General features: G+C 36.2%; 1 protein-coding gene across 1 annotated transcript in view; it reads left to right on the top strand.

Moving 5' to 3' along the window:
* The window catches only part of VN2R506 (vomeronasal 2 receptor 506), a 36,458-nt gene extending 20,756 nt beyond the window's left edge, over positions 1-15,702 (top strand). Inside the window, exons 4-6 of the mRNA NM_001099532.1 lie at positions 6,013-6,240; positions 10,769-10,892; positions 14,798-15,702. Of these exons, the coding sequence (NP_001093002.1) occupies positions 6,013-6,240; positions 10,769-10,892; positions 14,798-15,702 (1,257 nt within the window). The remainder of the gene's footprint in view (positions 1-6,012; positions 6,241-10,768; positions 10,893-14,797) is intronic.
* The last annotated feature ends 804 nt before the right edge of the window (positions 15,703-16,506 follow it).

The following is a 16,506-nucleotide window of genomic DNA, read 5'->3' as shown; positions in this document are numbered from 1 at the left end:
TCTCTATCTGCTACTAAGTAATTTTATCATTCCTTATCATTATGAGATTTAAAGCAATCTAGGGTTTGTTATGACATTTTCTTATAAATTATGAGGGATTCTAAGCTTCTTATTAATCAATCAATTCAGTCTGGAACTTCATCCCATTTTATAAATGAACTAGAGGCATTTCCTTTCATATAAATATCTTCTGACATTTTTTATAATCAGCCTTTTGCAAACACAAATTCTAGTGATCATATATTTAATTGAGTATAACAAACTATATAAAAATACATATTTGAGTAACATGCCTGTGATATGATAAAGATTCTAGATGAAATTTTATATGGTCATTATTGGAAACTTTGATTTTTGAAAAATATGAAAAAAATACTCCCTCCAGTAATTCTCTCTGTCACTTACTCTCTTGCTCTCCCTCCCTCCCTCCCCCTCTTCCTCCCTCTCTCTCTCTCTCTATATGTGTGTGTGTGTGTGTGTGTCCATGTCCACATTCCAGAATTTTCCTCAAGATATCTTTAGAGCCTGATGTAAACTCAGTTCTCCCAAAATGTTCTTTACATTTTTTGATGACAATTAAGTTACTCAGTCTCACAAGAAAGCAGTTATCATATTCCTTCTGTGCCTCACACAGTCTCTCTCATCTTGACAGTTTTCTTTTTCCATATGGAAGTTAAACTTTCTATGATTTTATTCCCTTTTAAAATACAGTAACACCGTCCTTGGTCTCTGTGGGAGGGACTATAGGAGTTAGTGTTTAATCTTTATAAAAACCAAACTCAATTTTTATTTATTCATCTTATTCTTGAAACTATATAGCCAGGAGTAGAGATATAATGGTGACTCAAAAATACTGATTCCTTTCCAAGCATTAACTTATTCTGTTTTGCTGACCTAGGCTATTCAACATTAGGTAGCCTGATAACCCTGTGCTCTTAAGGGGTCACCATATTGTTGAGAGAATTAGATCAAATAACCAATCAGCTTTATCCCTGCCATAGCTAAGAAGTCCTGAAATTAATGATCCACCGGTCTCAGCCTGTCTAAGAGCAGGGACTATAAGCATGTATTATGGTGCCCAAGAGGAGTTTCTCTCTACCTTTAAGTCACTGTTTCTCATTGTCTTCTGGACCAGGGAGTCATAATGCAATAATTCTTCTATATGACATTTACTCAGTCCTTTGATGATCATCACTGTGCCATTTCTAATTCTTTCCTTTATAGGATATCTGTCTCTCATTCAGTAAAATATCCTTGAATTTCTGAGTATCTCTCCTGTTTAATATACACAGTCAGTTTTCTCCAACATCTATCCCTTTCATTTCCTAGTCCCCTTCATCAAATCTCCAGATACTAAGGCAAGTATATTTTTACTAATTAAATTCATGTGCATTCCATTTTAATGAAAAGTACCCTCATTCTTATGTGATCAAAGGTAGCTAGATGACTCAGTGGAATGATAGCCACACATGTAGAGACAAGAGGTCCTGGGTTCAAATATGACCTCAGATACTTTCTAGCTTTGTGATGCTGGGCAAGTCATTTAGCCCCCATTGCCTAATCCTCACTGCTCTTCTGCCTTGGAACCAATAAACAGAATAGATTCTAAAATGGAAAGTAAGAGTTTTTTAAGATGTGATCTAGAGAATCAGTGTTTGGTAATAATGTTAGAGTGCATCACTCAGTCAAGAAGACTTGTTTTCAAATCCAACTGTTGGACACATTCTATGTAATCTTGGGCTGCTCACTTAACCTTTTTATGCACAATGTTATCCTCAAAGAGTATAATTTGTCAACACATGGCAACTGGGGGATTTTTTGCATTAATAAAAGGAGTTAACTCATCAGGAAGCTCCCAAATCTGATGAAATTTCAGGAATCTAAACTGTTGTCACCCAGAAATTTCTGTATTCTTAAATGCAATCTTGTAAACCAGTTGACTACATTAAACTCACAATTCCCTACTAATTTCTGGTTGTTCTTTTTAATGTGGTCAATTGGTTCCATGATTCTTTTTTAATGTGGTCAACTGGTTCCATGATTCATTTCTCTCCCTCTCCCCCACCCCGAAGCTGACAAACAATTCCACCGGGTTATACATGTATCATTGTTCAAAACCCATTTCAATATTATTCATATTTGTAATAGAGTGATCTTTTAAAGCTAAAACTCCATTCGTATCCCCATCAAACCATTTGATCAATCATATATTTTTCTTCCTCATTTCTACTCCCACAGTTCTTTCTCTGGATATGGATAACATTCTTTCTCAAGCGTCCCTCTTAATTGTCCTGGATCATTGCATTGCTACTAGTAGAAAAGTCATTATATTTGATTGTGCCACAATGTATCCATCTCTGTGTACAATGTTCTCCTGGTTTGGCTCCTTTCACTCTGCATCAATTCCTGGAGGTCTTTCCAGTTCATATAGAAATCTTCCATTTCATCATTGCTTAGAACACAATAGTATTCCATCACCATAAGATATGGCTTTTCTTTTACCATGTATGTGGAATACTGTCCTTGTTTCTATGGATTTGGAGTTCTTCAGCTTAAAAAAAAGTCCTAAAAATGAGGTCATATGAATGATTTAGAAAGATTTTGACAGGTTAGAGCATTTCAATAAATAATTGAAGGAGATGAAATTTAATAGCAATATTTTTAAAGTCTTATAACTGAGCTACCATCACAAATGAAAGAAGAAAATGACATGGTGAAATATTAAGTACCTACTATTAAGTGCCAAGCTTATTAAATTATTAAATTAAATTATTATTTAATTAAATTCTGGGAACACTAAGAGAGAGAAATAGAGGAGATAAGACAGAGACAGACAGAGACAGACAGAAACAGACAGAGAGAGAAAAAATAGAGAGAGTTGGGGAAATGGGGAGGAGAGGGAGAGGGAGAGACAGAAACAGAGACAGAGAAACTCTTCCTACCCTAAAGAAATTCAAATTCTGATAGGTGGGAGACCAAAGGAAAACAAATATGAACAAATAAGGTATAAAAAGGATAAGTTGGAAAAATAGGAAGGAAGGAATAGAGGGAAGGTACTTTAATTAAGAAGGATTGAAAAAAGCTTCCTGTCAAAGATAGGATTGTAGTTGAGACTTAAATCAGTGAATCTAATAAAGGGAGATGATTAAGGAGATCATTTCAAGTATGGGGCACAGACAAAATTATTAAAGTCAAGAGATGAAATGTCTAACTTAGAAGAACAACAAGGAAGCCAGTTTAAATACATCAAAAATTGTGGTGAAAAGTAAAAGTGTGAAAAGTTTGGACAGATAGGAAGGAGGACCTCATTAATTAAAGGCATTGAATTGATCCTGGAGACAATATGGAGTCAATGAAGTTTGTTGAGTAGTGGGTTTGACATGCTCATATTTATGCTTTGGGAAAATCACTTTAGTTGTTTAATAGAGAGTGAATGAAAGTGGAGAGAGATTTCAGACAAGCAAACCTACCACCAGGCTATTGCATTAAACTAGATGTGTGGTCTAGGTGATGATGGCCTATACTATGCTGGTAGCTGTATTAGAGAAGAAGGGGAGACATGATGAAGAGATGTTTCAAATATGAACTGAACAGGCCTTGACTGCAGATTGGATTGGGAGGGGGAGGAGTGATAAATAGTGAAGATTAAGGATAATTAATTACCAGGTTTTGAATCTGGAGGAATAGGAGTATTCTTTTTGCCCTCTACAATAATAAAGAAGATGGTAGGGGAGAGCTTAGGGTGAAAGTTAATGAGATCTACTTTGGACATGTCTAAAGGTCAAGCAGACTAGAATGCCTTAAAGGATATTGGAAATATGAGACTGTAGGACAGCAACTCTGAAAACACTATGGGACTTTGTAAGTGGGCAATGAGGTCAATAAGATATAAAAATGTCATGTGATTGTCATAAAAGCTAAGGGGACTCAGAATATTATTAATGGAAGCATGCAATATGACTAAAAATATTCCCATATCAGAAGTCTTGTGTTCAATCTACCAGCCTCAGTTGAAGAAGGGTATTGAGAGCTTATATTTGGAATTTAATCTGGAGAATATCTTTTGGAAGTCTGCCAGGTGAGGAACTTCTTTCCTCATTTCATATGATGATCATATGAAAAGTCTGGGAAAGTTTAACCTGACAAGGAGAGCATCCAAAGGAATTGGAAATGGTAGGTTTGTTTAAGAATTTGAAAGACTTGTATGTCGAAGAGGGATTCAACTTGTTCTATTTTTTCTCTAGGGGTATAAATAGGAGAAGGGAAGGAAAGGTGCAAAGAAGGAGCATCATCCAAATAGAGCTGTTGAAAAGAGGAATAACCTGAAGGTAGTAAAATCCATATTACTGCAGGGCTTTCAGCACCCACAATATAGTTTATTGCCTGTGGTAGGTGCTTTAGAAAGGTTGGTTAAATGATTGATTCAAGTAGAGGTTAGATGATGAATTTTTAGGTATTAGGAAATTATTTAAGGTATGAGTCCAAAAAGGAGGTCTCTGAGGTCAAACTTTCCATAGAAACAAAAAAAATATACTCTTTGGTCAAACATGTGGTTGACGTTAGTTCCCTGACATCCAGTTCCACTGAGAAAACCATTCATCTGGCTCAACACACTCTTTCCTACCCTGTATATGAAACACAGGAATATATGGAGACAGCCATGCCTCAGGCCTCTCTGAGATCTGGAAATGATCTTGACTGTGTAAGTCCAGCACCAAAACTCTTTTCCTATTTAGAAAGATAACAGGGGGAACACAAAACTGAGCAATAAAATGATCCTATTCTTTGGTTTCTGAGTACCATAATTAATGCCCTGGTTTGGGGAATCATAGTATGTAATAAGTCAGACAATAAATATTTAGTAAGAGCTTATTATGTGCTAGGCATTGTACTAAGCACTGGAGATAAAAACAGTCTTTGCTCTTGAGGAGCTAACAATCTAATGGAGGAGTCAACAAGAAAATCAACCTATTCAAATAAACTAAGTATTTGGATAAGTAGTGGTATAAATAGGAATTAATCTGGAGGCTTATTACTAGATTTATAAGCATTTATTAGTAATGAAGAGAAAGAGAGAAATGGGTTTTGACCTTCCTAACTTTAGGTAAAAATCTCATCCAACATTGCAGCCAACAGTCTGAGCCACAGCTGTGAAATCAGTAGGTGAGATAAGGGAATAAGACCAAAGACAGAGTTAGTTCTGAGACTGGCCTTGAGTGAGAGAAAAAGAGAAAGACAGACAGACAGACAGACAGAGACACAAAGACAGACATAGAGATACAGAGACAGAGACACAGAGACAGAGACAAACAGAAAGATAGAGACAGACACACACACACACACACACACACACACACACACACAGAGAGAGAGAGAGAGAGAGAGAGAGAGAGAGAGAGAGAGAGAGAGAGAGAGTGTCTCAGCTTCTTGCCCTATCTTTTCTGTGGCAACCCAGGTGCTCGTGCTGGCTGTGCTAGGGATACTGAGGATGCTGGGGAGCTAGCTGCACTGCAACATAGCATCAGGGTACCAGGGTACCAGTGATTCCTACAAAAATTACTTTACTGACTTAATGGAGGATGAATTAGAATGAGGAGACTGTTGTGGTCGATACAACCACAAAAAAGCTATAAATATTGCAATAACCCAACTGTAAAGTAATGAGGTTGTGGGAGTATCAGAAGGCAGAAGGGAAAACATCTGAGCCATGTTGCAAAGATAAAATCAACAAATCTTGACATTAGATTAGATGAAGTAGATAAGAGATAATGAGAAGTTAGTGATGAAATGGAAACAAACCTGAGAGATGTAAGTAACTCAGTGGGTTCCAGAAGTTCATTTCTATGGCTTCCAATTAAAAATCAGGTTTGATCAGACCTCCAAATAAGGCTACACAACTCAGTAAAACTACAAAAGAGGTCTAGTATCTCTTGTATAACTTAGAGGTTGTACTTGAAGGGAAGCCCTTCCCTCAGACACCACCCAGTGATGAGAACTTCTGTTCCCTTTCAGTTCCACACCTTCCTGAAGAACACCCAATTTAACAATACTGCTGGTGATCAAGTGTCTGTGGATGAGAACAGAAACTCTGAGGCTCAATATGCCATTATGAACTATGTGATCTTTCCTAATGATACTGAGAGTCTGGTGGAAGTGGGGCAGTTTACCCCCAAGGCTCCATTTGGTCAAGATTTCACAATATGTGAAGATGCCATAGTGTGGGGCTGGTGGGCTTCAAAGGTTAGAGACATTTTAAATGTAAAATTTATACTTTTAATTAAGGGGAAAATTCTTGCACTATTTGGTTTACTCTACATTACATATATTAATGACCATTAACAATCTGACTACTTTAAAAATAAAACTATACATCTAGAGAATAAAAAAATTCCACAGGCCATCAAATCAATTATCCTCCACTTTAGACAGGAGGAATCTGATGCTCAGGAAGAAGGTTTAGTGATTTATTAAAGGTCACACAGGCAATCAGCATCCTAGGTAGTATTTGTTGTTGTTCAGTTCTTCAGTTATTCAGGGTAGAATTTTTAATAATAATCAAAAGGAGGGAAAAGGAAAAAGGTTCTTTCAGTCAAGTGAGAAGAACAAAGAGAGACAGAGACTCACACCTGCAGCACTTTACCAAAAGCACAAGCTCCAAAAAAAGAGCCCTGCAGTGTGGGTCTCAGCCAAAATTATCTTCCAAGCATCCTTACGTAAAATGAGGACGTAACTTAAAAGGATGCTGGGAATATAGCTCAGGTGTTGCAAATTTTCCATCTGTACACCAGTTATTCAATTTTCTTTGCAAAAGTACTAGAGTGGCTGGCCATTTCTTCAGTCAATGTGTCCACAATTAACAAATAAGGAATTGAGGAAAATAGGAGTTAAGTGACAAGTTAATAAGTGTTCAAACTTGAGTTTGAGTCAGATCTTCCTAATTTCAGATCCAGTGAGCTATCAATTACACTATTAAGTTGTCACAAAGGTGAGAGTGAATGAGAAAAAGAGAAAGTATATATAAATGCAAGTATATAAATATCTATAATGTTTTGAATGAGCAAAAACTAGCCTCTCCCAGTCTCACTTTAACTCTATCCTCTTCTCAAATGATAATGAACAAAAAAAAGGAAAAAGTTCCACACTAACCATGATCATAAAATATGTCTTACTTTATATCCTGAGTCCTTTACCTATCTAACAGAAAGTGGGTAATATGCTTCAACCTTAACTCTATGTATTTGTGGTTGGTTATTATGCTACTATTCAGAGTTTCCCATTCTTTAAAAGATGTTTTATATATATGTATATATATATACATATATATGTGTGTGTGTGTATATATATACATATATATGTGTGTGTATATATATACATATACATATGTGTGTGTATATATATATATGAGTTTTTATCATAATTTGTTCAGCCATTATTTATCCTATGGGCATTATTTTGGATTCTCCCTCTTTGTCACTTCAAAAAGAACCTTGTAGATGGTGGAGAAAAGGCAGAGACCTGTCTGATTTCTTTCAAATTCCCCTTTACTTTAAGCTTTTAAATTACACCTAAAAATGAATTCTGAAGAAGCAGAACTCACAAAAGGACAGGTTGAAACAATTTTCCCACCCAAGACAACTTAGAAAGTTATCAGAAAAATATTGTTACACCAAGGTGAGTGTGGGGCTCAGACCAGCAACATGAGGCAGGCATCCCACCCCAAAAAGCCAATGGAGGCTTTGAGGTTGCTGAATCAACAGCAATGGTTTTCAGAGTTCTCAGTCCACAGATAGTAAGGGGATTTAACTGGTCAGAAGGAGATTATAGGAGAACCTTTCTGGTATAGGTGCAAGATTCTGTTCCATTGCCCATAAGATCATCTTGATTACAGTAAAGAATCACAGTCCCAGGGAGCAGTTCTAGGGTAGGGAAGAGCACTAGCACATCTGCCCTTGGGATTAAAGGGGATTAGAGACCCTGGTCACATGTCCAGGATAGAAAAAAGTGTTTCTGGTTGCTCATGCATCAAAACACAAGGCCAGGAGTGTAGGAAGCACACTTCTCCTTAGACCATACCACCTTAGAAGAACTGGAAAATTATAGATCAGCTCTGAAAGTCAGTGCAAAAAAAAAAACCCTGACCTTTTGGACACTGCCTCTTCCAAATCAGGAACAAAGCCCAATATTATGAGTTTTTTAAGTTAAAAGTTAAGAAAAAGACTGAAAAAATAAGCAAACAAAAAAAAAACAAAGAAACAGACTGTAGAAAGTTATTATAGTGGCAGGAAAGATCAAAACTCAAACTCTGAATCAGAAAAACAAAATAAAAACTTGTACATCCAAAGCCTCAAAGAGAAATGTGAATTGGTCTTTGGCTCAAAATGAATTCAGGGAAGAGCTCAAAAAATACAAAAATTAAATAGAAGAGGCAGAGGGGAAACTGAGATGAGAAATGACAGTGATACAAGAAAATCAGAAAAAAAGAGTTGACAGCTCAATAAAGGACACACACACACAATACTGAAAAAGCTACTACCTAAAAAAATAGGCCTAATGGCAAAAGAGACACAAAAATCCAAAGAAGATAACAACTTTCTAAAAAAGCACAATTGCCAAAAAGGAAAAACAGGTACAATAATGAAAACAACTTCTTTTTAAAAAGTAGATTTGGCCAAATAGAAAAAAGACATATGAAAGCTCACTGAACAAAATAATTCTTTATAAAATCAATTTAAGAAAATAGAAATTAGTGATATCAGTAGATATTTTAAAACAGTAAAACAAAATCCAAAGAATGAAAATATAAAAGAAAATCTCAAATATCCCATTGGAAAAACAACTGATCTGGAAATTGGATCTAGGAGAGATCATCTAGGAATTACTGGACTACCTGAAAACCAGGATAAAAAACAAAGAACAGATCCTCGCCATCATCTTTCAAGTAATTATCAAGGAAAATTGCCAGGATATTATAGAACCAGAAGGTAAAATGGAAATTAAAAGAATTTACCAATTATCTACTAAAATAGACTTGAAAGAGATTCTCTATTTCCTTACTTTGGAATTGCCTGATATTTATATCAGTCTCTAAACACTTCTGGATAGAAGTTCTTATATAGTTATTTGTTGTTTTTTTTTAGAGGATCAAATTTTGTTATTTTGGTATGTCAGAAACAGTTTGATGTAAGGAGAACAAGATTTCAGTGTTTTTAAAATGTATTGGTTTCAGGCAAAACCTGATCTCTCTCCCCTTACCCTTTCACTATCTGACTGAACTTTTTATGTTTTTAACCTCTAAGATTTAAATTGATATTTAATAGCTCCAAGTATTGTGTTTTATATGATTTTTTAATTATCACTTGAAGTAGAAATAAACTAAAAGAAATAAAGGTTCTAACCTAATTTTCTAACAAAAAGAAAACCCACATCTGTAGATTTCCCTGCCTGGCATAAAGCACACATTCCCAATCATGGGAAAAGAGAGAGAGAGGCAGGGCTACACAAAACTTATGTCCTCCCACATTAGCATGTACCATGAAAAGAAACATGGGAAGCTGGGGAAAAGAATTTTGGGGTTCAAATCTTAATTATACAAACCTAAGTTTACATTTGAACAACAGTGGAATGACTCAGCCACTATCAATCATTAGGGAAGATCTGCTGGTTGAGAATGGCAGAACTGCAGGCTTCTTTTGTATGGATCCCTGCCCTGCTTATTCCTTTGCAGACATCACACTGAAATAGAAACTGCAACCAAGGCCCTACTCTGAATTCAGAATCTGAGCCACCATGTTGCTGTTTGTTACAGAAATTGCTCTTCTCTTAGTCCATAATATAGGGCCTGAGAGCAGTACATATCCCATAATGTCACCTGAGAGCACATATTCCCTTTCCATTCCACCATGGATCAGGGACAAAAATAAGTACCTGTTCCCATCAAGATGTCTTGGTATGAATCTAGGGTCTCCTTGTTCCCTGTTACAGAATTTCAAACTTTTCCTAATATCTATAGACCTGCCTGTCCATTATTTCATATAAATCTGGACTGGAAAATGGCTATGACTTTTTCTTGGATTTATCCATGAGAATGTGTTCTGATTCATTTCTAGATCTGTTTGTGGAGTTTGGTTTTACTCTGTTGTACAATACTATTTTTTGCTCTAATGTCATTTTGATTCTGGCTAATAATATATCTTAATATATTCAGTGCTTGCTCAGCCCCTCTTACCTATTTACTTGTTTTGTTCCTTTTGAAAAAATATATTAATCATCTGGAACTTCTTATACATAATTTATCATTTCACACCCCCTCTTCAAGGTCCCATTGTGCTCATTTTCCCTTGAGGCATGAGAGCTGAGAGCTTCCCATACTCTAAACAGGAATCACTTTCCTCTTAGAGATATATAAAAGGAATGGGCAAGAGAACAGGCATTTATTAAATATCATTGTATGCCTAATGGCTTGTAAATATTATCTCATTTTATCCTCCCAATAGTCCTTTGAGATAAGTACTTTATTAATCCTTTTTGACAATGTACTTAACTGAATCACTTTAATACTCACCCAGGACCACACAGCTAATATGTTATGCTAGATTTGAATTAGGGTCTTCCTTACTCCAAGCTTAGATTTTTATCCATACAACTACTTAACTGTCTGTGGGAGTGGCTGTCAAAGCAGGAATTAAATAGAAAATAAGCTTCCTTTATCTTCCTAAAGCCTCAGTAGTTCTTAGTGAAAGACTGGTATTCCACTCTATTGCTGTCTTAGGTTCCCAGTGGAGTATGCAGTGACAGCTGCTGTCCTGGATTCAGGAAGAACCCTCTGGAGGGTAAGGCTGCCTGCTGCTATGACTGTTTCCCATGCCCAGAAGGGGAGATTTCCAGTCAAATGGGTGAGTTTCTGCATGATCTTTCACCCTTCTTATAATCATTGATATAGAAAATAACTGACAGATAATTCTTATACAATTACCTACAAGCACCATCACTATCTGAATCAGAGATACTCTGAGACCTATGAAAACCAGAGTAATATCCTGAAATAAGTACTTAGAGTATCCTACTACATGATGGAAAGTGTAATCCATAGGGAAAAAATATATTTGCTTTCTAGTTTCTTTGAAAAACTTGGTCTTTTTTGGATACTGTTTTTGGTGTCTAGAGGATATGTTATGTATATGTATGTACAAGTATACATACATATAATACAGATTTATATATGGATTTTACATATGTGTATATGCATATAAAGTGAGAGGGATAGATAGATAGATACATAGATAGATACATAGATAGATACATAGATAGATACATAGATAGATACATAGATAGATACATAGATAGATAGATATTATGCATTAAGGAACCAAACATAAGAATAGAGGAAGTTAATTGAGGGGAAATGTTAAAATCAGCCAGGAAATCAAATGTAAAGATGGAAAATGGGTTCAAGAGTATAGAAGGATCTTGAGGTTGAATGATTTACTGAGTGATTTCTGGTCTGGGATCAATCTGAAAAAGTCATTAGAACAAATTTATTTCATATTGAAATATAGAGGAGCTACCACTTACACACACCTTTGCTCTGACAGGGCTGTAATGTTCTTTTAGTTCTATTGGTGATGAAAATGAAGGAGAGTTTAAACAAAATGTCAATGGCTGACTGAATGTTCTGTATAGCTCTGGTATATGATGGGGGTGAGGAAGAGAGGTTTTTAATACACATGAATGTAATGAAAAATAATTTTCATCTTTTACTCTTTTCTTAGCGTATGGGTCTGTTTTCAGAGGAACATCTATTCATAACTAGACCAATGACAAAGCCTATAAGGGTATTCCACTATATTTCACCCATGAAACAGCAAGTACATGATTCTGCAAGATTCCCAGTTGGCCATCCAAAGACTGACACTCAGAGAAGAGTGTTACCTATATACAATAATTTATAGTCTAACATTTTCCCCCGCCTAATTTTTTAGCTCCCATATCAATGCTGATCCACAGAAGAACATAGAAGATTCAGACTTACTAGAGAATGCTAAAAGCAATAGGAATCTACTTTTTTAGAATTTTAACCAACATAAAAGAAGGTTATTATAGAGCACAGGGCTAGGAATGGACCTGTGATTGATTCACTTGTAAAGGAAACTCTTCGATCAGGCACTACCGCTACCAATTCAGGTCAGCAACGTATCTGAAATTTATTGTCTTAGGGTTTCTAAGAGCATTGAGAGGTTGAGTTGCTTCCAGAGTATTACCAAACTAAATGCATCAGAGGCAGAACCTGAACCCAGGCCTTTGCAATCAACTCTCCATCAGCTACACCAGACTGCCCATGGAGTGACATCAGAAATTAAATCAACTCAGAAGAATAAAAAATGGGGCAATAAGGGCAGAGTCAAGATGATGGGGCAAGTAGCATAGAGAACTGGAACTGCTCTGAGAATCCTCTCCAAACAAGCTTAAAATATAACCTCAAAACAAATACTGGAGTGACAGAACCAAAAAGGGAATGTTGTTCAACAACTCTCCTGCATAAAACAATTTGAAAGGAAGGCAGAGAGGGTGTGTTTCACTGGGGTGAGAGAGGAGCACAGCCAGAAGTAAAACCATGCATAGAGAAGTCCATTTCACCCACTCCCACCAGGTTCTGAACCTAGGCCCAAGCCAACATCTAAATCCAGACATCCAGCCAAAGCCAATAACAGAACATCCCAAAACCACCCCTTGAAATTCCAAACACTAACACAGGCCTACAGTGAGAAGCCAAGCCCTAGCTCAAGGTAATCCTTGGTGCCTGGCACATTCAAGCCTAACAAGAGGCCCAGATCCCCTGCCCAAGTCTGCCATGGGGACCCAAGCTCCATCATAGAGCAGTCCACAGTACACTGGGCTGGTGTAAGTCCTTGCCTAAGCCTGTTCCCTATTCAGGTTACCACCCACTTATTTATATCAATATTTTAAAAAATATATTGGATGGATAGAGTGCTAGGCCTGGAGTCACAAAAATGTCTCTTCCTGATTTCAAATTCACTCTCTCTAAAATCCTGGGAAAGTCATGTAATTCCATTCCTCTTAGTTTCCTCATCTGTGAAATGAACTTGAAAAAGAAATGGCAAAAAACTCCATTAACTTTACCAAAAAAAAACCTCAAATGCAGTCATGAAAAGTTAGACAAGACAATATTAAAATTTTACTGTTTGATAGAGACATTACCAGCAGACAAATGCTCTTGGATTTTCATGTCCACTGTCATAAAGGCAATTCAAAGTTTTATTTGGGACATAAAAGATTCAATGAGGGAAAAGGAAAATGGAAGAAAGGGGTTGTCTAGGGAAAAGAAAGCCTACAAAAGCAAGTATGGTTCTAGGGTGACAGAGAGAGTTTTTGACATGCTATTCTGGCATGAACTTTAAAAATATCTTGTGGATCTAAAAGAGCTGGTTAAAATATGACCAGTTCAATATTCCAAAAACAAATGAAAAAATATTCAGTGATTCAATGAGAATCTGGTTTTAAGCTGTCTGAATATACAGAGATATTATTTAATTTTATCTTTTTTAATATCTCTTTTTTAGCATTTTTCCATGGTTATAAGACTCATGTTCTCTCCATCCCTTATACCCTCCCCTTTCAGTAGCTGACAAGAATTTTCACTGGGTAATACTGGATTATCTCAGTACTTACTTCCATATTATTTATTTTTGTAATAGAGTAATCTTTTAAAACCAAAATCTAAAATCCTCTACCCATATAAACAAGTGATAAATTATATGTTTTTCTTCTGTGTTTCTACTCCCACAGTTCTTTCTCTCAAAGTGGACAGCATCCTTTCTCATAAGTCCCTCGGGATTGTCCTGGATAATTGCATTGCTTGTAGTAGCAAAGTCAATCACATTTGATTGTCCCACAATGTTACAGTCTCTGTGTACAATGTTCTCCTGCTTCTGCTCATTTCACTCTGCATTAGTTCCTGGAGGTCTTCCCAATTGTTATAGAAATACCGCAGTTCATGATTCCTTCTAGCAAAATAGTATTCCATCACCATCATAAACCACAATTATAAAACCAGATATTACAGGCTTATTGAATTCATTGTTGAAATTTTTAGGAAATAGGATTATTTAGGAAATTTAGGAAATAGGACTGTTTAGAAAGAGGACCACATACAAAATAAAAGATTTCTTTAAAACAAATCTTCCAGAAATTTAATAAGTTATCAATTGTTAGCTACTAATTATGTGGCAATCCTGGTAGCAAATGGCACAGATTCAAAGCCAAAAAAATATAATTCCTGCAATCAGAGATTTTCCATTACAGTAGAACCGACAGCATGAATATGTATACAGTATAAACATCTACAAAATATGTGAAAATGATTAGAAATTCATTGTTGGAAAGAATGGACTTGGAAGAACAGGAAGACTAAAGCAGGCAATCCTCAGAGTTGTTGTTAACAATGCAACAGACATAGAAGAAATGTTTACATTTGCTGTTAAAGGACTCCAATTTCTAAGTTTATCATACTAAGAAAATAAATTAACAGAAACAACTAACAGGAGTGACGTAAAACACATACAGAGATTCATTATGTTCTAGGGCCAGCCAATAATAGTGGGCATCAAGAGAATGGGTCAAGACTTAGGTGCCATGTTATTTAACAATGATATTTTCTCTTAAGGATTTTGAGTCCAAATGAGAAAAAAGAAATTGCTACAGTTATCTTGACTATATACTATATCTAAGAATTTAGATAATTCTTTCAATACAATGTTAAACCCTTATTTGTCTCTTGCAGATGCAGAGCATTGTAAGAAGTGCCCAGAGGACAAATATCCAAATAAGCAGAGAGATCTCTGCCTCCCCAAGATGGTGACCTTCCTGAATATAAAAGAACCTTTGGGGATGACTCTGGCCTTTGTGGCTGTTTCCTTATCTTTCCTGACAGCTCTGGTTCTATGGGTCTTTGTTAAGTTCCAAGACACTCCCATTGTCAAAGCCAATAACCGAACTCTCAGTTATACCCTCCTCATCTCCCTGATCTTCTGTTTCCTCTGCTCCTTGCTCTTCATAGGCCAGCCCACCACTACTTCCTGTCTTCTACAACAAACTGTATTTGGAGTTGTATTCACAGTGGCTGTTTCTTCCATTTTAGCTAAAACCATCGTAGTCATTCTGGCTTTCAGAGGAATAAGGCCAGGGAGCAGGATCCAGATGTTCCTACATCCTAGAGTGTCCACTTATGTTGTTCTCATCTGCTCAGGGATTCAAATGATTTTCTGTGGTATCTGGTTGGGAACCTATCCCCCCTTTCCAGAGGCAGACACACACTCTGAATATGGCCACATAATCATTCGATGTAATGAAGGCTCTGCCTTTGCATTTTACTGTGTCCTGGGCTACATGGGCTTTCTGGCATTGGGAAGCTTTACAGTAGCTTTTCTGGCCAGGAACCTGCCAGATACCTTCAATGAAGCCAAGTTCATCACTTTCAGCATGTTAGTGTTTTGCAGTGTCTGGGCCTCTTTTCTCCCCACATATCAAAGTACCAAAGGGAAAGCCATGGTGACTGTGGAGATCTTTGCTATCTTGGCCTCCAGTGCTGGATTACTGGGGTGCATTTTTATTCCCAAATGTTATGTGATCCTCCTGAAGCCAGACAGAAATAATCAGAACAGATCAAAAATAAAAAGGATTCTGTAGGTAAAATTTTCTTCTAGACATTGACCTTATACTTCCAGTTCTTAGAATAAGTTTGAAAAATAATCCATATTAAACTGGCAAAGCCACAGTTGTCTCTTTTGGTGATGTTTGAACCCTAACTAGTTTTGTTTGTGTGGCATTCTTTCTGATTACTTTATCAAATTCCACTCATTTAAATGTCCTGGATTCCCAGAGTGTAAGGACTGCTTCTATTTTAAGAATGTTGATACAAAATTTGTTGAACACTGCTACAAATACAGTGATTATAACCTAGGAACTCAGATTTTCAGAATATTTGAAGTTCTCAGCATCATCCCTTGCACAATGGGATAGTGGGAGACAAAGAGTTATGAGAAACCTATCCCATCTTCCAAACCCAGTATCAATTCCTATTAAGGTTTCCTTTACCACAGTATTAAACTACAATTAAACAAGTTAACTAAAAGTATGATGTGTTATCCATAGTTCCACTGAATATGACATTCTTTACAACCATTTTCATGGTTATCTTCTTTATGGGTCATCTGCTTTCATTCAATGATCCAAATACCCAATAATTATTTAAAACTGATTAAGAAATTTTTCATAAGTTTACATTTGGTTGAATAATTTATTCATCCAATATGTATTAGCTTTTCATAATGAATTGAAGGATTTGGAGCAAACTCCTAATTCTGTTATCTTCACATCAGTCTCAATTTCTTCCTACTAATTTCTGAAATATTATCACATAGACACCCCCTTCCTTAATGGTCCTCACTTAATCCATTAAATTGATATTTCCACTATCATTTTTTTCTTGTT

The sequence above is a fragment of the Monodelphis domestica genome, chromosome 3 (genome assembly GCF_027887165.1).
Source record: "Monodelphis domestica isolate mMonDom1 chromosome 3, mMonDom1.pri, whole genome shotgun sequence".
Classification (NCBI taxonomy): Eukaryota; Metazoa; Chordata; class Mammalia; order Didelphimorphia; family Didelphidae; genus Monodelphis; species Monodelphis domestica.
Note: the sequence above shows the minus strand (reverse complement) of the source record. Positions and strands in the feature narration are given on the sequence as shown.